A 22,700-nucleotide genomic window follows, 5' to 3' on the forward strand; every position below is an offset into this window, starting at 1 on the left:
AAACCCAGAACTTATCCCTATTCCTGCCTTCTTCCCTCATTTCTGCTTTAACAGTCTGTCACCCGAGCATTAGTGTTACGTTATCTCACTGCACGGTCAGATGTGGGAACACATTAATATTCATAAACCAGTTTGTCTCCCAGCCACCTCTCATCAGTCCCTGACCAAAGGGCAGGGATGATGCGGAATCTTGTAATGACACTGCCTCCCTAAAAACCCCAACTCCTACAAAAGATTCCAGACTGTTTGCTTGCAAATTGAGCAAGTTAGAAAAGAACTGTGCGCTGCAATATTTACAAGGGCTCCTGTTTTGGCTTTTGACAAAGGCAGATGTTGAACCAGGAGCTGTACGGCCAAACAGCCAGAATGTGCAGTGTTAAAACACTCCACCACTCCCAAGGGGATGCTCATTTCTCCTAGGAAGCATTACGGACCAGACAGGCACCACCAATCATATTTCACAACTTTAATAGAATATTCTATCTATTCTGTACAAATTGAAAACACCGTATTAAGTTACAAATGTGTAAGGTAAGGCTGGAGCACTCTACATGCCTGGTCACAGTGTTGATACAGCTGCTATTAACTGCTGCCAGAAGTTGGCAATGGATGCTGAAACTAGAAACGTGTACTTTAAGTGCCACACAACAACAAAAGGTAGTTTTGAAGACTTCAGAACTTGAAATAAAACAAATTGTGGAATGGAATAATTTCAGTGTTGCAAGTAAGACACCCAAACTTCAGATTTATTGAACTGATTCATTTTGATAAATTTCCGTGTTCATAGTGAAAGGTCCTTTCATGCTGGACACTAAGCAATAAGACTACTGGAAATTGTCTGGTTCTTTGGCTGCAACCCACTTCCACCAACAACAGTTTGGCCTTTGCATTTTGATCTTCATCCAGAAGAGTTGTCATTTTGATGCGAGTTTGTTTCTTCTGTCTAGACTACTACATTGAGACCACTTTGAATTACCTGTTTTACAAGTACCCATATTGTATGCAAAAGAGGAAGAAGATTTTTCAAGTATATTAAAAACTATTAAAAAGCACTAATTCTGTCAAAGTACTTACAAACATGAATAAATAAATAGTAAGATGAACAACTAAGTCTCAAATATGACACCCTCTTCAATGAAGTAAAATTACTTCAACTCAACTGGTTGTACTGAGATAATAAATATGACATTTAAAGCTGCTCAAGCACTAGTTCAATCTGTAGGTTGCGAGAAACATTAAAAAAGGGGGGAGGGAACTAGCAAAAAAGTCATATTGCTGTATCTGTTTCAGCTACCATACATGTAATCCATTTACTTTAGCTCTTCAGCACATTGCTATTCCACGATTTCCAATGTTTCACAAGAAAATGGATAATCCTCACATGGTAGTCTGGACTATTCCCTATGCATAGGGCAAAAGGCTCTAAAGGCCTATTGACATACTTAGCTACAGTGTACCAACGGCTGTAGAGTGTGCTTTATTTAAACCTCATATTTCCCAAATGCATTGAAGTTGCCACTGTACATGTTAAGCAATAAAGTTAGTGAAAATCATGCATTTTAAAACAAATTATTTTTAAGCATTGTTAATAAGATTGTGCTGCAGCGATAGAATATCCTGAACTGCAGGCCAGGTATCCAACTATTTGTTACAAGTTGTTCAAATATCACTTCCAAGTGGTATTTCCTTATTACTGTTGTTTGCATTCAGCAGGTTGGCTGGACTCTTTCTGTATAAAAGGAAAAAGAGAAAATAACCAGTTAAAAATCAAATTGGCATAGAAGAAAACACTTCAACAAACGAAGGGAAACTGGCTATGCAATTCTGATTCAACTAGGTATCATTAGCATGTACGAAAATGCTACATGCAAACTCAAGCTACATCATAAAGGTCCAACAGAGTTACCACATTTATTGGGTCTCCCCTTGCCCCCAGCTGCTTGGTATCCCACAATTTTTAATCTACTTTTGTGCTGTTAACACTCCATCCTACAGGCCAAGGTTCACACGAACAAGAAAGCAAACCACCTACTCCCCCAACCAGAGGCTCTATTTGACTTCCAGCCCTATTAAACAATTTTAACAATCAATTGCCACCTCCTCCAGCTCTGGGGAGGGAGGAAGGCAGGCTGCTTATTCTGCAGCACGTCTGAGTTTTTCCTTGGGAGCCTTGCCCTTTCTGCTAAGGTGATAAAAATTAATGTGTTGATTTCTTCTAGGTTCTGCATCACCAGCAGGTAACTATTCAACAATTTAACACTGGGCAAGAAGTCCGTATGTTAATCTGAATATGTAAAAGTAGAAACACGTTCATTAGGTAGTAAAACAACTTCCCCTTTGGCAAAAGGAAGTGTATTTGGGAATGAGAACAAGTACTCAAACAGCTAAGAACTTCAGGTTTATACTGTACTTCTTGCTTTTCTTCCATTGTAAAAGAGCATTCATAGAAAGCAGGAGAATTTATTCAGTGAACTTCTGCTTTGCTTCTCCCCTCCCCATTCTTAATATAATTTATTATATGCAAACAGCAGTCACAGAAACTGCTGAAGTCTAGTTAACAAAAATACAGGTATAAAACACAACACCCTGAACATCACTGATGCAAAGTAAAATGTTTCTTAAGTTACTATCCTAAAGAAGAGGTTTATGTTTCATAAAAGATGTACTCACACCAAAGTTCATTTCACATCAAGTAACCAAGAGCTAAGACAACTTAAGCATTTTGCCTCTAGCAAGGAAGGACAGGAGCAACTAATTTAACCTTCCTTATCATTAAGTTTTGCCCTTGATAATCTGCACTCAATCCAGTCTATTTTTCTGTTCCTCACCCTAAACTGCTTTAGGGTTAGAGTAGTCAATATCATTCCCACTGCAAGTCAGGTTTAGAGCCAAATGCACAGATGTGTCTGACACCTTCCAGATCCCTTCCTTGTGGTATGCCTCACCCAGCACATCTGGCTAACTTTAACTTTGTTCTCTCTCTTCTGCCTGAAGTTCCAAGTAACACTGATGTGAATTAAATTGCACTGATCTGGGACTAAATATAGGAAAAGGGAGATGTTTACACAAAACACAAAATTAGCATTCTTGCTCTTACACTAAGATTTAACTGCCACTGGTAGTACATTTCCCTCTATTCCTTTTTATTTAGAGGCAGGCAAAAACCAGCAGCATTTAAATCAGAAGTTTTCTAAAGGCTTGCATTTTTGTTTCAGCTGCTTGGTATTTGAACAGGGCCAGCATCACTTCCTCTCCTCCTTGCACTCTGGATAAATCATGATAAAATAACAAACCTGCTATTTAAAATGTACTTTAAAATCTTTCCATCTCCCTCCTTCCTTCCTAGTGACCTGTTATATTTAGATCAAGACACACTTAAGTTGACCACTGCAACCATTTCCGCCAAATTTTAATGATCAACCAAAACACTTGGTATTTTCTAATAAACTTCATTATCGTTTCCTTATTTCTGTAAACACTTAAATCATATTTGGTACATATAATTGTTTATCCTGTAAAAACTGAGTCACAGAGATCACAAAGTTCCTTTTTAAGGATCTTTCAGTGTTGATTATCTCTCTCAGACAAAAACAAAATAAATATAGTTTGAGGGGTTGCCGGATCTGAGTCAGTTGCTGGAGGACTTTGAGACAAATGCTGCTACTTTATACTAAATTTAGCTTACACTTGAGGGCATAGCTATCTTGGCCATATATACAAAATGTTTAATAAGTATCAATGCAGCATTTCAGACCCAGATTCCAACATAATCCAGTTTCTCCCACCACTTTAACACACAGCACTGCCCTTGCTGAGGACGCCAACACGTGAGCTCCACACTGCCTTCAGCTACCCTCAGCCTCATGCAAAGCACCTCTCAGCCTAATCCCAGAGGACACCAGCACAAAGAGACCACAATTCCCTTCCAGTTACAGATGCTCCATCAGGCACATGCACACTGAAACTCATCTCTGGCCTCTGCTGGCTCCTGTAAGAGCAGGGCCAGACCCCAAGCTGTGACTGTGATGGAGATCCCACATCCACACTCCCTCAGGCAGGGCTCTTATGCCCGAGCCTGCTCTTCCTGCAGTGCCCAGACTTGGTGACACTGGGTCAGCCAATCACTACCATTGATCTGCCCTAGACAGCCCCTGTGCCATTTACTGCCCCATCCTAGCAAGATCTCCATTCATGCTCTATTTCCCTAAATTAACTTCCTATGGTATCTTAAAAAGGTAGTGAAGTGCATTGGCCAGGTAGTAAAGACCAGAGAGACTTGAACTGGCAAAGATAGGGAGGAATTGCATCTTATTTTAAAATAAATTTAGCAGTAAACTCATGTACTGAAGATCACTACCAGGGTTACAGAGACAAGAATAATTCTTCATGTAAACAGATTCTCTACAGTAACCATAAGCAGATTAAGGTTCGTTTTAAAGTCAGTAGATTTTTTATTTTTATATCTTGAAAGTATTTCATATTTACTTATTCTGTGCAAGGAGTTTAAACTACTCTATGCCTTTGATTTCAGTTTGAGATACCATTCCAATGGATATGAACAAGCTGAATGAGACTCCCACCTACTCTCTCTCTTTTGCTAACAAAGATCAATATAAAGCTTTTTGTCACTGCCTCTAATTTATTACATCACTTGATCAGAATTAAAAATGTCACCTAAAATTTGCACCAACACAGGGCTAAAACAAAGAAGAAAACCAGGTCCAAGTTAATACTGCTTTCATGACTTTCCTACACAAACCCCACCATGTCTACCCATCCAGTTAAACTGGTGTCCTAGAGGATGGGAACATAAGCTCAAAATACCCTTATTTATTTTAGCAATTTTGTTTTTTGAAAACAGATCCTGCTGAAAGAAACACTGAATTTCTATTAGTCTTCAATGCTTAAACATACTAGGCAGGACACGTTCCTAGATGATTCAAAGAGCAATCAAGTCTTTATCTCTTTATTTTTCCAATTCACTTTTTGGGAAGCTTCCCATCTGCTAACGTAGCCATGCAGGAAGAGGCAGATGATCATCAAGATCACATTTGACTCCCCAAGAACTCTGCTGCCAGGAGTGGGAGCATGGCAGGCAGTAAGCATTAAATCCTATGTCCTTTCCAGTGGAGATGGTAGAAAGCCCTTCTGAAACACATTTCAATGAAATTAAGTCTAACTATGGTACCTAAAGCTGAACCTTATCTTTATTTCCTATTCTATGTTACTGAATGAGAAAAAGCAAGGATATCAAATACATAAACAGGATGCAAACCCAGAGCTAACTGGGGTTAAGGAAGCAACCTTAACATTAACCCAAATTTCTTCCCTCCACAACTGGCTCTGGAAATTAATTTGCTGCTAACAGGTCCTGCCACTGTAACTCAGAAGACAAAGAACCTTGAAGCCCAATGCAGTCTCACACACATAGCAGCTCTGTTGTTCATGATTCAAACCAGCACTCTGCATTACCCTGTCAGCTACTGCTCAATTCAAGCACAGCCTCAGTAAGGTGAAATAAAGGCAGCTAAAGGAATGGGACATGCAAGCACATAGAAAAAATACACTAAACAAAAAAAAAAAGCTACTTTATCCAGTTTTGTAGCATCCTCTGAAGCTACTTCCAATCATCTGACTGCTCAGTCTTTCAAAGCCACAACTTACATATGGCACAAGTGCTTTGTGTAAGAGATAATGATCTGGTTGTATCTCAACAACTCAGATGTACTTAAAACTGAGAGAAGTGAGAGGAAGGAAGGAAGGAGAAAAAGTGAACAAAGCAGAAAGTGTTGACAGGCAGCAAATGTACTACAACAATAAAGGAAAAGGTAATATAGAAATGACTGAAAAGGCAAAACTGGATTTGAAATGAAAACAGACCAATTATTTTTGTGTACATGAAAAAGAAAACTATTCTAGATAAGAAAAGCAGGGGGTGGGAACTGAAAGGCAAAGAAAGGCAGGGAACAGGGAGAAAGAAGACCAGAAAATGGCACGAGCAGGAGAAAGAAGGGTAAACAGGACTGGGCTATAAGTGTCAAAAGACAAAATAGAAGAATTCCAAGTTGACTTGAAAAACTGGAGCCAGTGGCTGACAATTTTTAACTGTAGGGAGGGAACACAGCTGTTCAGACTGAACAGACTACAGCAGGACAACAGACAAGCCACTGTGACAAACAGATGTTGTATTACTGCAGGTGAACCACTAGTGCACAAATGCTGCGGCACCAAAAACCAACACAAAAATCACAGCTCCATTTTGAGTTTAACAAAGGCAAAGAAGGGTATTATCTATGCAGAGGGAATGAGCTGGAAAGATTATAGCTTCTTCTAAATAACCAAAATAAAAAGACACAGGCCTAAAACACAGGGGGAGAAAAAGTATGGAGGCTGTTGCAGGCATTGTTCTCTGTGAGGAATGGGATGAAAGGTGAAAGATGACAGTATACAACAGAAGGAACCTTTTCTTTCTTTTAAATAAAGAGACAGACAAGCAGAAGAACAATACCTGTGCAGAATCATGAGAGATCAAGAAAAGACTTCTAAGAGTGACTGCCTGCCTTTGTCAGGCAGCATAAATAAGATGCTGGAAAAAGCATACTAAGTAAGATGATGGCTTACAAGAGTTTAAGAAGAGCAGAGAAGATACTTAAGAAATAATTTGCAAGTGCATTAGAAACAGTAAAGAGATGCAACATCAAACCAGAAACAAGGAAAAATAAAATCTGACAAGTCTCAGTATCTTTTATCATATGTATATGAAATACAGTTTGATTGCTACAAAGGCAAAGCAGAAAGTGTGCCAGGAAGGCAGAATGTCATTCTGAAAAATCTGCTTTAATTATTTGATTTAAAGGCACTCACCTCTACACCCATTTCTTTCAGATTTTTTACTAATAAAACCTAAACTCTGAAGTCACCATTCCCCCATTTCTTTCCCCCATACAAGGAAAAAAAAAAAAACCAAAAAAAAACCAAAACAGAAAACCCTAGAAAACAAACCACATTGCATGACTACAAATGGGACTCTTTGAAGTTAGGTATGAATGGAATTCCACCTTACCTAGAAATGTATGAATGATAAACAGACTTATATTACACCTAAATGGGAAAAAATTGAAAGGAACTGTCAGCATGGATGAAAAGTGAAATGTACAAAATAATACAGGAGGCAACAACTATAATGATCCAAGATAACTTAAGCTTTTTTTCCCCTATGGAATACCAAACCCTCTAGAAGGATATTTGATACTTCACACAAACATATGTTGATGTAGAACTGATTGTTTCTCAGCTGCCCAATTTCTTCTCAGTACACCACTGCATCTTGGTCCTACAGAGCAGTCAGAATGCAGATATTTTGCCAATCTAACCTGTTTAATTGATCTTTGTACAAGACAGACTTTCTTTAGTATACAGAATTTCTCATTAAAGAAAAACAAGCTTGATTCTTGGTAGTGACAAAAACCATTTTCTAATGATATGATGATGTATAAAACTACACCAGAAGAGTGACATGTCAAACTGCTGTTAAGACTTTCATCCAAAGATCAAGCAGTTTTGCATGCCTTTCACTTTTTCATCTGTCTTTATAAAAAATTGAAAGCTGATGTTTTAAGAACTAAATGAACACAAGTCTGTCATCACTGTCCCAGCTTCACTAAATATAAGCATTTACCTTGACTGAAGAACTAAAAAATACTTATCTGAAGGAACACTACCCCTCAAGGCTGAATTTTAAGCCAGGTATCATGAAGCTTAAAATTCAAAGTTGAGGACTGACTTTTTGATTTCTAACCAAGTACAGGCATGTGGAGTCTAACCTGCAGCCATCAGGACAACGATAAAGAACAATTCTAAGGAGAAGAAAATAAACAAGCTAGTTGAGATCTGTCAGACTAATTCTAAGTTGAAGTCCAGCCAAAGAACATTTGAATACAACCTTTCTAAAGGAAAACTCTATTATCAACATTACACAGAGATACCATTAAAAGCAAAGGCACACAGTTTGGAAATTATCTTAGTGCAGGTTGGAAGTCGAAACCTACACTTTCTATGATACTGACAGAAACATTAGCTTCTCTTTTAAGAGCAACTAGAATGCTGAAGATAATGAAAACATTGCAGTCAGAAGCTAGTGGGTTTTTTATTTTTTTAAATAATGTATTGATCTCCTCACAAACTATTATACCCTTAGCTACACTGCTCATGATTATAGTCTGTGTTATGACTGAGTACACGCAAGGCCTTACCTTAGGATCACTCTCTGCATCTTCCTCTTCTTCTCCCTCCTCTTCCCCCTCCAACTCCTATGACAAAATAGAGATAAACTAACAGAAATTAAAACAGGTTAAAAGTGCAACTTTTTGTAATGGACAAAAAGCAAAGTAGCAAATTAAGTTAGCACGGTATTCCAGTGTTTCAGATGTCAACATTGAGCTGATTTAGAAGAATTCAGCATCGTCCAAGTTTTAAATGCAAAATCTTCTAAAGATTATATAAAGGTTTCAGTATGGCTTTAAGGCAACCTTCCTATCTAAGTTGCTGCTGCAGTCTCACAGCAATTTTTAAACTCCTACCTGACAAATTATTTGGAATTTTAGTTCTGGTAATAGCTATGTATGTCTGATTTTGCTCCTTGCTTTGGCCTCCTTCTAAACAGTCTGTTTATTTTGATTATTGTGGACATGCTATGCATTCCTGTGCAGGATTTTGCAGTATTTTTGAACTCAGTTTTACACAAAACTACATCCAAATTATAACACTTACACACTTCTATGAATACTCAGCTTATAAAATAGAAATATAAAAATGTTCAGCCTAACAGACTCTTCTCTTTGCCTAAGCAAAGAGAAAAAAAAAGACTGCATGCTGAAGGCTGCTAGGTCACATCAGATTACCAGCTTGGTAACTTCTGATGTACTCAGCTATGGTGAATCTGACAACAGTCAGGTATGCACCTTTAACAAATTAGCAAGAACAGCACAGTAAAAGCAGTAAACCGAAGAATGTAAAGGATATTAGTTCACTCAAGTGTGGTAACATTTAGTGGTTTTGTGCAAAGCCTTTCACAGTATGTTTGTATTCATACAACACTACTGCAAATGGACCAGAGCTCTTGGTATACTAGAAATTCCAGACTAAATTAAACCTTTATGCTGAGCAGTTGCACACTACCCCTTTTTTACTTCACATTTAGTAAAACCCAGTCTTCGAGTTTATGACGATTAAAAGCTGACAGCTGAATTCCACTGCCACCTAAGGAACAGATATTTCTCATGCAGCACTCTAGAAATAAAAGTGTGTCTTTAATTTTTCACTCATGTCAGAAAACAGCTCTCCAAATGCTAGGGAAGTAAAGGATAAATGCTCTTGCAGAAAGTACTTTTATGAAGAGCAAAAATCAGCCACAGTTTTCCAAGTCACGAATACTGAATTCTTGGAAAGAAGCACCATGCACAAGAGCATTTATGAACTATTTTCTGCTCCATATAGAACTATTTTTGGCATTGGCATGTAATAGGTAATCAATTATCTATTAAAGATACAGTGTGCATCTCACCTCCTCTTCACCTTCTTCATCTTCTTCAAACTGAAAAAGAAACCCAAGGTTTAATTAGCTCTGCTAGTATTTGCATAAAAACTTCTGTAGTAATAGGTGCAGCATATTCAAACACTTTAACTGAAACTAAGCCCCTTCCAGAAGCAGATTAACAACTTATAGCAAGTTGAATGATTCTCTCCTACCCCAAGTAACAGAAATCTCCAGGTTTTTTCCTGTTATTCTCACACAATTAATACTTCACACTAGTCTACTAAGAAAAGGAGGAGAATGTGCTGACTAATAAACAAAATGCTAATTGCATACATACGTTATCATCATCCTCTATAGCTTCCCCAGTGAAATACAGCACAGCACGAGGGACTATCCTTTCACGGAAGAAGTGTCCAATTTCAAAATCTGCTGCTAAAGTGAATTCTGAGTCTTCATCCTGCAAGGCAAGTCAGTTTGAGTTTTCTACTGCAAATGTTATGTGCTACACAAAAGCAGATAAAAATACTTCAAAGTAACAGGTTTGGGAAAACATCACCCTGTCATCAGCAATCTTCAGGTCAGAGGTACTTTCAGTATATTTAACTTTGTAACAAGAAAATCTCATTCTAATTCGAGATTTGCAGAATTGAGATTTTCTGTGCAATTTTCCTACTTTCCACTACTCTCCTGCTGAGGCACCTTCTATTAAAAAGCTCATAGAATTGGCTGGCTCTGGCATCTGACATTATGGAACTGTTCAGAACACTCCAGATTGATTTTTAAAGAAGTCAGGTACCAGCTACACTGTGGGTAGGGAAAATAATGACCTTCCCAACAGTGACCATTGAAAATGTCTTGGATCAGCAAGCTGTGTAACAGTGAACTGTCAGTGCACTACTTGGAGAAGTTGACAGTATCTTTCACCTTATCAAGGGGAAGCCCAGCTTTGCCAAAAGCAAAAATAAAAATACACAGTACTTGATGAAAGAACCCTACAGTCACTATACAGTGACTTGGCAAAAAGGATGTGGCGAAGAGCAATTGTGCCATTTCAAAAATAAACTTACCAGTGACTCTCCATCACCAGATACTGCAAAAAGAAAAGACAACAAATTTAAGAAAAGCTTGTATAGTCTCACCCACCTCAATATTCAAGATGACAAAACACAGTATAAAGACCATCTCATACCAGAAAACATGAGGTTATGCAGGATTCACAGGATAATTATTAAAGCTATAATGACAATTCAGATAAGTTAAATTTACACAAATCATAAGAATTTCATTTGTTGTAGTTAGAGCATCAAAGCTGCCATTTGAATGACAAAGATATTTGCACAGGAAATACTATTTCTACAAAGATGGGTTCAGAGGGCATGCAGACCAACATATTTAGTTTCTATATTAATGCTGTAATTACAGTAATTTTATTTGGCTAGAGAGCTACAAATCGTCTCCTCTCCCCCAAAACAACTGGTACCAAGTAGCTGAACATTTTGGCATGAATTTGCAAAACACTGTCGAGAAGAGGCCCAGTAGTGTAACCAGCAGGGAACAGGGTGGGTGTTTTGTTTGTTTAAAGACAAAACCAACCAACTAAGCAACAACAACAACAGAAAAAAAAAAATCAATGCAAAAACCTCCAAGAAAAAATCAAATGTATTTCCTCTCTCTACATGATCCTGTGATCCTACTGTGAAAATGATCATTTGGCCCAGTCGTTCTCACACTGAAAATGCAACTATCAACTGCCAGCAGATGTCACAGTCTTATCTTATACAGCTATTTCCAAAGCGTGCCCTTTAAGTATTTAAAAGAACAATATAACACCACCAGGAGACAGATCTCAATCTCTTCCTCAAAGCAGCAACAAAAATAAAAGGACATTTCTGTACCAAACCACCCCCAACTTTGGAAATACATATCCCATGTTTCTTACCCCACATACATGGGGATTTGCAGTGGTAATTAGGAGGGAAGGGTTGTTCATAATAGCACATGACAGATTCAAGAACCATTTTGTTCAGTACATCTCTGGAATCACAGAAAGGTTTGGGTTGGAAAGGACATTAAAGATCACTTAGTTTCAACCCCTCTGCTATGGGCAAGGACACCTTTCATGAGACCGTGTTGCTGAAAACCCCATCCAGCCTGGTCTTGAACACTTCCAAGAACAGAGCATCCCCAACTTCTCTGGGCAACCTGTCCCACTGTCTCATGAGCCTCACAGTCAAGAATTTCTTCCTAGTATCTAATGTAAACCTGCCCTCTTTTGGCCTAAAGCTATTCCCCTTGTCCTGTCACTACATGCCCTTGCAAAAAGTCCCTCACCACCTTTCTTGTAGGACCCCTTTAGTCCACAAAATTAACTACTTCCTCTGTCTGTGTTCAAAGAGAACAATAGGAGATGCACCAAGAAAAAAAAAAAAAGAAGGATTTTAAATCCATCTATATTATTTTAAATATGTGAGTACACATCCAACATTAGACTAGGAAAATGACCAAATTATGTATGGAGCATCAGGGATCACAAATTAATCACAGAAGAAACTACAGGAAGTTCTGCCTTTGACACAGAGGTTCCAATGAAACCACTACACTGTAACTTGACCAACAACGGAATATATTTCTTTTGCATGTTAGAAACATCAAACTGATGCATGGAGCCATCCTGTGGTAAAACATGTCAATGTCTTGAAGAGATTCTACAGGAAACTCTTTCCATACTACGAATCCTGTTTATATTGCACACCTATTAGCCAAATTCCACAGAATAACACCAGAGCAAAATTACCTGTTTGGAAGGGCTACAGTTTGCAATCTTCCTCTAGTAAGCAGTTTACAATGCAGCAGCATAGTTTGAATGTTTAAGCCACATAAATACAAATACACATTAATAAAACACAACGTATTTTAAGGATCCGAAATTCTTAATTTCCAAGCTTACCCTTTATTGGGCTGAAGAAATTAAAAAATGAATCATTAGGTACTTGTTTAGTAATTGTTCGAACTGTGCCTCGGCCCTTGTGTTTCTGTTTCTTCTTGATTGTTTTAACCGTAACATTTTTTCCTTTCTTCCAGTCAATAGTACACCTAGAGAGAGCATGTGAGACACAGCATTTAAAAAGCAAGGCACCAGGGGAAAACAAGGAAATGAGCAGCAGAGTAGCAACATCAAGGCAAAGATGGCTTATCAATCTCTAGATAAAGCCAGTTTTACACACACTGGCAACAGAATCTACTTGACAAGATGTGAAGTGGATCATAGTCCTAGAGATGATGTGTATGTTGGACGTATCAAATATTTCCCTAAATGAAAATGCTACACAAGTTTGTCTTGGCAGAGCAATCACTGCCCCCACCCCACCTATAATTCAATATCTCTTTGGCTCAACTATTGGATTTCTGTAACCAAGGACAGGATTAAGCTATTCCAGAAAAAAAACTCACCAGTCAGGCCATTAGGAAACAATATATTACATCCTCTCACTACAGGTCAAGGCACTTTCCAGTTACCCTAAAAATGGACATCCAAAGAGTGGCAGGGAGAGGAATGTCTGACCTCTCCATAGAGCAGTGCTCAGACTGACCTGGCAGCCAAGCCCATCCAGCTGAAAAGAGCTTCATTCTCAATTCCATTCTGCTGCTGTACAAACTGACACTCAATTAAAAGTCTCTCTCCATTCCACTAAGTTTTACCCAAAACTGCACATAGCACAGAATAAGGGGCAAACACAGCTAATTCTCCTGTTATGGTGTCACAGTAACGCTTAAGTGCCTCAAAAATATCTTGTCCCATAGATAGATGGATAAAGTCACCAGTTTTATAATTAACATGTATAACAAGTCACAGATATTTCTTCCTGCTCTACTTGTACCATAGCTAACACCTTCATCAGGAAACATCAACTGAAATAAAAATTTTGACACATCAGCAATCTAGGAAAGCACTCCTTTGTAATACCTAAACAGAAAATATTTTGCTTTAAGTAACTAAAAATGGAGTAGTCTGTTACTTAGGCACAACTTTCACTAAACATCCAAGTAGACATTTTGCCTCACTGCAGGTGAATACTCAGTTCAAAAGCCAACAGTGCAGAAATGAAAGTCAAAAGGTTTTGAGGTTGTCAGGACGCGTTCAAAAAAAACAAGTATATGGCATTTCTTAAGCGTTAAAAAACCCCAAAAACCAAACCATCAAAACACATCCTTGCAGGGGTAGAAAACAAAACTAAAAACCAAATAATCACCAACTGAATATTTCGGATGCTAAGAAAAATAGGATACAAAAGCCATTTTTCATTTGTGTCAGCTCTGCCCTGGCATGGCACTGGAATTTGGTTACAGAGCAGAGATCACAGATGGGAAGAGAAAGGGTTAGGTTAGATGGAATGATTCTTTTACCCTCAAAAACTCTAATGTGGTGTTCAACTCAACAGATTTCCAGAACAGACATGAGAATTCACCATTCCACAGCTATTTTCTAAACGTGTTTTGGAAAAAAACAAAAGAAATCAATAAAAACTGCTGCATTAGCCACAGCTGCCAGAATCAAACTGCATGGCCTGCATGTTCCAGTCTCAAAACAGGCAGAAAGAACACATAATACATATGAGCTATTCCTCCCTGATAATAATAAACCAATTCCTGCTGGAATAAAAATTGCTGAGGAGATGGTAAAAATCCAAGAGAGTCTAAGGCCACAGAGGAGGGGGGTAGTCTGTGAACAGTAACGACTAAAAATAATTTACCCAGTTACCTGGAAATAAGAGGTTTCTTATCTCAATTAGACAACTACTAAATTTGATAGCTGTCCAATTTAAAATGTACACTGTGTTAAAACATATCTCCATCTATGCATCTGTTACTTCTGCATGTTGAGGCTAACATCATCATCATACCTATAAACATTCCCAGTTTTGAAGTTAATAATAATTTTATCTTCACTAATCATTATCACCGTAAGCAAAAAAAAAAAAAAAAAACTATTTCAGAAGCTTTTTTGAATTTCAGTTTTCCTTACCCCTCACAATCAACTATTTCAGGTCCTTCAAACGAAAAGGGATCTGTCTTGTCTGGCTCCGACTTCATCTTGTATGTTTTTGTCAGGACTGAATTAGAAAAGTAGTCATTGGGCCCAAAGTGGAACTCTAGTGAGAAAGACTGGAAGAAATTTTATGTTACCACTAACTTTCATCTATGAAATAGTGCATCAGCAAAATTATCATTAATCAAACTCTGAAAACATGAAAAAAAATTATAATTTGGTAGCAAACATATATATCAAATTACAGCAGAAGCAGGAAATTAACAATGCCAGCCAATTGCAAATGTGCAAGAAGTTAGAACAACCTTATTTTAGATTCAAATTCTAATCAAGTAATTGCTACATTTCATTCACCTTCACATATAGGACTGCTGTCTTAAATGCAATCTTAGAAATAACTATTTTGAGAAAAGTAATTTCCTATGGAAGCCTCTCATCATCCTTACACTAGGGATGAAGGAGTTGTTATTCTGAAGTCATTTTAACATTAGAATAACACCATGTAGCTCTGTGAATCCCCTCTGATCAATATCACCATATTAAGAGAGTGAATCAGGCTCTATTTCTGATTAAAGCACAATTTAGATTTCAGGAGTTTATTTGAATAGTACACTCCACCAGGAACCAGAATGGGTTTTTCTATTTGATAATAAGAAGTCCTGCAAAAGAACACTGACTTCATAAACTGAATCCTACAATCAACCTGTCTTAACAGGTTACAGCCTGAAGCATGTGTTCCTTGGTCATGTTTGAGCCTCCTGTGGCACCCAAAAATTTTTTGCAGAGATTCAGTTTCTTACATGAAGAACAAAAGGCTCCAGTTGTGGATAACCACCATATCCAAAATGCATCCATTTTCAGATCTGTAAAGCTTTCTGAACTGCTTGCACAATGCTATATATGCTCACTTTGCACTCAGGATCAACTATGAACTTTTTAAAGTAAACCAGAACTCTCTCTTGTCTTGGCATAGGGAAAACAATAAAGGATAAAGGTTTTTGGCAGCATTGATTTAGTGACTTAGGGGGAAAAAGTCTGCAGTCAACTAGTTCAGCACAACAGAAAGGCTGAAAGCCAAACCTCCAGCATCACTGCCCAGCCCCAGCACGTGTAACAGTTATCTTAAATATTTTATTGACTCCCCCAGTAATATGCCTCAAGAATTAGCCCTAATCTGCATACAAAACAGTTACATAACTGCCAAAAGACTAGCCCTGAATGTACTTCCCCAGGCATTCTTCAGACTCAGGCTGCAGAACTGCCTGCCATCACCAAGTCTGCCTTGCCATCCTCTTTTTCAAGGCTATTCATGCACAGACAAGATAAATAACTCGGAACAGCCCGTTCATCAAAGGTATTTATCCCTCACTCATCGCCCAAAGGGCCCTTAATCGTCCTAAGACCCCATGAATCTCCTCACATGACTCAATTCTGCAAAGACAGTGGTCAAGGAGTGATGGGAGACTAGTGGCAACAGCAGCCCTCCCAACGTCCATGCTCACTGTTTAAGGAAAGGAAGCCACTGGGACCCAGCAGTACACTGGAATATCTGTGTTGACTTCATGTTGCCTATTTCAGCTTTACTTCCCTTTAAAGCAATTCAAGACAGCTGTATGGTTTGGAGGCTGTCTTCAGCTAAGGCTAATCTCTCTCTGGCAAACATGCTCAGGGGAAGAGTTACAAACTTAGCTTATCCACTACCAGTGACGAACATTCATACCCAAATAATCCCATAAACCATCACTGGGGCTATAAATAACCAACCAGCAGCACTACTTAGCATGCAGGATCCCAAGGGTTAGCAAGACAAAAATATCTGCACAGACTGCATTTCAGCATTTCATTGTATACCTGCTAATTAGGAGGCAAGAAGCTTCAAGCTTCACATAATATTTGAAGTGTTGTAATAACCTTTCCAGTACACTTTATCTGAACGTCTCTGGGGTTTTTTTATCAGCTGTGTTCTCATGAAGTTCAAAACAAGAAAACTTCCTTTTTTTAAGCTACTTAAGTTATACCCAGATGCATCATCCAGGTCTGAATATTCTAGCTAGGAAACCTGATGTTCAAATAAATATGTAAATAGAAATTGTAATTCTAAAATACAGGTAGATTTATCCATATGATAAGTAAGTAAAAGCAAATAGTAATGGAATCACTTATGCTTCATGCAGATAAGTTTCTATATGCAGGCTATAACAAACCGGACTTTGAAGCACTCTAACTGCAGTCAGGTAAATGCACTTTTGAAATGCCATAACTCCAGTTAATTGGGTTGGGTCAACAGTAAATCAGAAAATTCCTAATTATCATGTATTGCTTTAGCAGCAAAACCTAACCTCCAGCAGAATTAGTGCATCTATGACACACTGGTTTTGTGAAGTTCTTACAGGTCAAAGCCACCACTGCTGCACCAATTTTCAACACAGAGAGAATTGCAGATAAGACAGTCACACACAGCTGGAGAACAGGTTTCACTCAAGCAGTTAGGAATGCATCCTTTGTCTCCAAATACAGAAGGGACATGGAATTTGTCAGCCTTCCATTATTGGATTTAATATAGCACTGGAATGGAACCTATTCACAGAAAAATGCTGTCAAAAGGTTACGAACAGTGCAACACCAGATAAATCCAGTTTTAAAATTTCTCTAACTTAAAGTACTATAAAACAAAGCTGAAAGAGAACATAAAAATGACCTAGGAAAAAAAACCTATTCCCATCTCATCCAAATGCCACTCAATAGATATGCCTCAAGATAAAAACAGCCAACTTCTTAGGACACCTTACTTTGTGCTTAGACAACTCATTTTCTTCATAGAACTCATATCCTCTCCAAAAGCCCCAGCAATCTTTAGAAACTCAATTCTCAGTTTTTCTCTGCCATACTACTTTCTTGCCTATTATCAGCTCAAGTGTTTCAGGACTAGAAGAAAACCAGTAAGGACTAAAAAAACAAAACCCAAAAACCCCAAACCAACTTGCTATTAACCATTAAAAGCAATTCTCAGAAAGTCCTATCTTTCTTATGTGAATCTTCAAAGAAGCTTGTCTTGAATTTATTTCAGACATTGTCAGAAGACCATAACTCCATAACACAAAACAAAAAATATCAAATATAGGAAAAAAGCCACAACAACAAAATTTAAAGAAAGTATATGTAGGCTCCAATTCCATCCTTCTCCTTGCCTCCCCCTCAAAGAGAATTCAAGGAGTAAGTATTGTCTGCATAAATTAAATAAGCAGCAGAACAACTTATTTTTGACACACACAAGAACTTACACAAGAAAACAATTCCAAAAAAAAGCAAAGTTGTACTTAAGAAAATAGTCGTTAGGTACACCTTTAAAATACTATCTAATATATTTTCTATCCTTTTCAATAGGTACACTACCCATAATCATTGTATTCAATTAGTAGTGCCAAGTGACAGCTCTTCTTTTGATAAAGTACTTGATACCCAGAATTATTCCTACAATTTGTTTTCAAATCAAAAGCAGCCATGTAATTATATTACTAAGAGCAGCTATACTAGAATTTGAGAGAGAAAAAGAAAGCAAAAACTGGACAGAATTGAGCCAGAATTTTAATCTAGAAACTACAGCAATGTCAGAGCTGTCCAGGCTGAGAATGGAAGAGCAAAGAGTCAGGAAAGCTGAAGATAAATCTTTAAATGACAAAGTATGAAATCATTAGCTTAGAAAGCAACCTCCACCACACACACAACAACCAAAGTGAGTTGAATGAGTATTTTGGAATGCTGTTCATTTCATTACTACTATCTACATAAGAAACAAGCAGAGAAAACTCACCATAGGCTGTCCTGGTTCAGAAAACTTAACTTTAATATCCTGCAGATGTTTCAAGATGGGTTCATCATATTCCTAAGCAGAAAAAAAGGTAAAATCCTACTCAGCAGGCACTATTTAGAACAACAGTCTCTCCTTAAGAGAGGACCAAACCTGGTAACTAATTCAACAATTTCAGCTGAAGTAAAGATCTGGATCTAAATTTCTTAATCATAATTGCAAATACTCTGCACCAAATTCTCAATCATTTTAGTGCTCATCTTCAGTAAACAAAGCTGCCAGGATTGAGTTACTGAAAATACAGTAACTTCATTCAGGGTATTTATAGCCAGTAAGATTCACAGGAAGACACACTCCAGGGAATCCTTCTTTAACAGCATTAAAAGCAATTAATAAAAGTGCAGCATAACTACATAAGCTATTTAACATGAATTCAACCAATCCATGGGTATTCTTATAACCTTGCAAAAATAATCCTTTATGGACTAAATTAAAAATGCTTGTCCATCATTAGCCTTTCAAGCATCTTCAGGGATTCTAAAGACTAAGAGATTTGCTGTCTCATACACATTCCACAGGGATTGACTATTAATGGGAAAAGGAGCAATTCATTTAACACAACAGAAGTTGCTCGTTTCAGAGCAGAAACTTACTTGTACTAATTCACTTAGCATATCTACATTCCTAAAGATAGTAAACCAGAAGTCTGGAATTCCTTTGACATTTGTCTCTTCTGCTTTTTCGTCTATTACCACTGCATTTTTCAGGTCTCCCTGGGAAAGAAATGCGGAAACATATAAGAAATTAAATTGTGACTTCTTAGTATATTTAATAAACAGAGACAGAGGTACAAAACAACTGCCATCTCTGAAGCTGTGTTTAAGGAACATTTGAAATCTACTTTTTTTCTTTGCAAATGAAGTTGAGAGATACAAGGTTTATTTACACAACTAAACATATATACATTTAATTCAGATTTACTTTCAACTCCTCTGAAATTCTTCTATATGAAGACTAAATAGATCAAGTGTCAGCTTTACTGATTTGACAAACAGAAATAATTAAAATACTTTCTTTCTATATAGAGAAAAAATATAAATGCTTTTCTCCTTTTCTATTAATCTCATTTCTGTAGCTCCATAAGTCACCTACAGTGTTTCATCTAAAAATTTAAAATTTAACTTTGCCCTCTGAAATGCTGTTTCAGCTTCCCAATTTTGCAGAATACTTGGTAAAGTTGGTTTTCATGGGTATTTTTCATTATTACACAGTGACATTATTACTGTTTTGGGAAACAGAATGCCCTCCACCTAACTGATGTAAAATGTTATAAAAAAAGAAGAATGAGGAAGTCATTTCTCAATCCCAAACAACCCTGGAAATTTGGAGTCTGGATTAGTTGAATTGCACCTTTCCTTTTACACCACTAGATGGCAGCAGATATTTAAGATGTTTTGGGCAGTTACTTGGGTTATGACGAGCCAAGAATATGAAGCTGCAGTTTTACTTCCCATCTAGACACGTTTCTGATCTTATTGTGTGGAACGTGGCCTGTCAATGCTGTGTTTACACACAGCCTAAGGAATGTTTTTTGCTTATGCACACGGACTACAGTGTCATGCTAAATCTCAGGAGATCAGTAAAAACAAAGAGAACAATTCACTTTGAATACAGAACAGCATCCAAAAAAACCCAGAAGAAATCAGGCTACGGAAAAAATGCAAAGAAAACCTGACGGAATGGCACAGAGTTTTCTAAGTAGGTCACTTTTCTGAGACAAAGCCTGACCACACATCTCCAGAAATGATGCTGGGAAAGTAACAGGCAGCCTACAGACTATATTATGCCTCCTAAATCTAGACAGCTCCTACTCAATGGACAAATAGAAATCCACCAGCCAGCACACATTTTATTACATCAATTCTGTTCTATGACTGTGTGACAAGTGTCTAACCTGTATTTATGAAAATGAAAGCTAATGATGTCCCCCAAAATAATGGGGACAGGCAGAGAACCAACCAGCCTTTTATTATCTTGGGGTTTCATGTAGCACCGGAATGGAACCCATTAGCAGGAAGATGCTGTTAACAGGTTACGAACAGTGCCAACAAAGGCAACTCCTCAATTCCCACAAGTCACAAATTTGAAAAACAAATAGTTTAGAAGCTTTCACTGGACATAACAGTGTATTCATGAGGAGAACACATCACTGACACAAAAGGTGAGTCTTTCAATGGCAAGAACAGGCATTTAACTCTGACAATGCGATATATCTGTAGTCCATGGCCCAGCTTGTACTCACAGCTAGCTTTTCTTCATCCTCATTTTCACTGTGCCATTCTGCCTCTGCATCTGTGGGTTCAGCTTCCCCATTAATAAACTCTCTTCTCTGTGATAAAAAAAATCAAGAATGTAATTGAAGATGCAAAATTATGTATATGCAACCAGAACTGACAGGAACAAAGAAATAAAAATTATATACATAGTCTTCCCACCTTATCAAAAAGAGGTTGATAGAGTGCTGCGTATTTTCTCTCTAGATCATGTACTTCTTCATAGAATTTAGCTTCTATATGCGCACATTTCACCTGGAGCTTTTTCAAGGCATCAATTCTTCTTATCACTGCTTTTGGAAAACTGAAAACCAAAATTATTTAAGGTTAAGTTAGTTGCCTCAGCATTATTTCATGTATTACTGCGAAACAGGCTGCTTGTAACTACGTGCAGTTTTTAAATAAAAGGCTTATGTCAAACATACATGTTTCTTCAAAACCTATTTCAAAAAGTTGAAAGAATCCTCTCCTACCCAAGTTGTTCTCAAAGGTGTTATCTTCTGTTCCATTCCCTGGGGCCACTACCCTCCCCGTGCAGTTCAGAGATCTGAAATTAATACCTTTGTTTACACCTAAACTTTGAAACTAGATTTGTATTGATCCATCTATGAAAAACAAGAACTGTGCATTCTACAGGGGAGAGTTTTGATTCACAGGTCATACTCGGAAAGCACACATAGCCCACCTTCACTTTAAGTTATTAAACACTTAGATATAGTAATGTAAAAAGAACTCTTTCTAGAACTTATGTTTTTTCTAAAAAGAGGTCTACAACCAGCTATTCTCAGTCAGGTAATAAAAGGGTAAGTATTTACTGAAGGCAACATTAAACCTACTGTATACCCCTAGTTTGAATCTCAGTTGTATATTGACTTTAAAGATCCTGAACTTTCCATGACATCCTGGACAGCAATCTTATAGAAATCATCAATCAGTATAGCACATGCCCTGTCAGAATAAGCATCACAGAAGGAAACAAAGGGATGGGGTGTTACTTCTATCTCAAACAATAATGGGCATGGAAAATACTGAACTGGACAAAATTTTGTTTTTGCAATTTTCTCTAAGCTAAAACTTGACTCTTCCTTCCAGAAGTAAGCCACTATGAATCACAGGTTAAGTCAACCATTTTTCTTAATGAATCATTTATTCTACTTTCCCACCTTAATTACACAGTAATAATATTCTATTATGCTTTCAAGTCTTTCAAGAATTTTATTATGCCCAGTACTCACGTTTCAATGTAACTTGAAGGAGTGAGTGATGTGGTGTCAAGACGCTCCTGAAGTGCTGCCAGGACCTGTGGATTTTGCATCACTTGATCTGCCAGCTTTTCTATGAAGACAGAAAACCACTTATAAACAAATTTGAATACATTTGTAGTGCTTTTGTCACATTGTGTCTTACAGTCACAGTAAAAATACTATTTTCACACCTCAAATAACACCACTGTAGTTAACTAATAACATAAACAATTACTTCAGGACAAGATGTCAGGAGTATAAAGCTGGACAATGACAGAAAATGCACTTTTCTCTTTGCAAATCCATCAGCTGCTTTTACAAATACTACACTGCCAACACAACTAAATTTCCTGTTTTCCCTTTATGAAAGAAAGTGCAGAACAGGAGTTTCTCTATCCTCCCTCTGTATTTGCTGTACCTTAAAAGCCACAGATACATTTGCAACAGGAGAACCACTGAATTATACTTCCAAGACAATTGTTTCCCAGTTACTGAGACTCCTGAAAAAACCTGCCAACTACCTTGTGCATTGCACAATAAAGCAGCATAGCACTGTGACCTTGACAACTAATTTTTTTACATCAAGATGATTTTACAATATGTAAGACTCCTCAATCATCACAACACTTCACAGAAGACTATTTTTACAGGAGGTCAGATCTAAAATGCTTCTGGGTTAGGAGTTAAAAATCCCTACTAATAACCATGCAGAGTGTCATGGTGCGAAGACTTT

At 37.5% G+C, this 22,700-nt stretch overlaps 1 protein-coding gene and 2 non-coding genes across 9 annotated transcripts in view; all 3 read right to left on the reverse strand.

Annotated features, from left to right (window-relative positions):
• Positions 1–451: 451 nt before the first annotated feature.
• The window catches only part of NAP1L4 (nucleosome assembly protein 1 like 4), a 28,249-nt gene continuing 6,000 nt past the window's right edge, over positions 452–22,700 (reverse strand). For 2 of the 7 annotated variants that reach the window (XM_085062908.1, XM_085062904.1), the window contains 12 exons: positions 21,959–22,058; positions 20,886–21,027; positions 20,693–20,779; positions 19,044–19,163; positions 18,394–18,465; positions 14,559–14,698; positions 12,483–12,628; positions 10,603–10,625; positions 9,873–9,992; positions 9,563–9,592; positions 8,253–8,309; positions 452–1,729 (listed from right to left, as the gene is read on the reverse strand). In XM_085062908.1, coding sequence (XP_084919034.1) covers positions 1,691–1,729; positions 8,253–8,309; positions 9,563–9,592; positions 9,873–9,992; positions 10,603–10,625; positions 12,483–12,628; positions 14,559–14,698; positions 18,394–18,465; positions 19,044–19,163; positions 20,693–20,779; positions 20,886–21,027; positions 21,959–22,058 — 1,076 coding nt within the window. In that variant the 3' untranslated portion in view covers positions 452–1,690. Of the gene's footprint in view, positions 1,730–7,063; positions 7,102–8,252; positions 8,331–9,562; positions 9,593–9,872; positions 9,993–10,602; positions 10,626–12,482; positions 12,629–14,558; positions 14,699–18,393; positions 18,466–19,043; positions 19,164–20,692; positions 20,780–20,885; positions 21,028–21,958; positions 22,059–22,700 lie in introns of all 7 variants that reach the window. The other 5 variants (XR_014852702.1, XM_085062906.1, XR_014852703.1 and 2 more) reach the window with 5 other exon arrangements.
• On the reverse strand, positions 17,082–17,202 carry LOC146436559 (small nucleolar RNA SNORA54). The gene has a single exon (XR_014852952.1). It is a non-coding gene; the product is annotated as a small nucleolar RNA SNORA54 (small nucleolar RNA).
• On the reverse strand, positions 20,370–20,497 carry LOC146436560 (small nucleolar RNA SNORA54). Its single transcript, XR_014852953.1, has one exon. It is a non-coding gene; the product is annotated as a small nucleolar RNA SNORA54 (small nucleolar RNA).

This window comes from Lichenostomus cassidix, chromosome 5 (assembly GCF_008360975.1).
Source record: "Lichenostomus cassidix isolate B80296 chromosome 5, HeHo_3.0, whole genome shotgun sequence".
NCBI lineage: Eukaryota > Metazoa > Chordata > Aves > Passeriformes > Meliphagidae > Lichenostomus > Lichenostomus cassidix.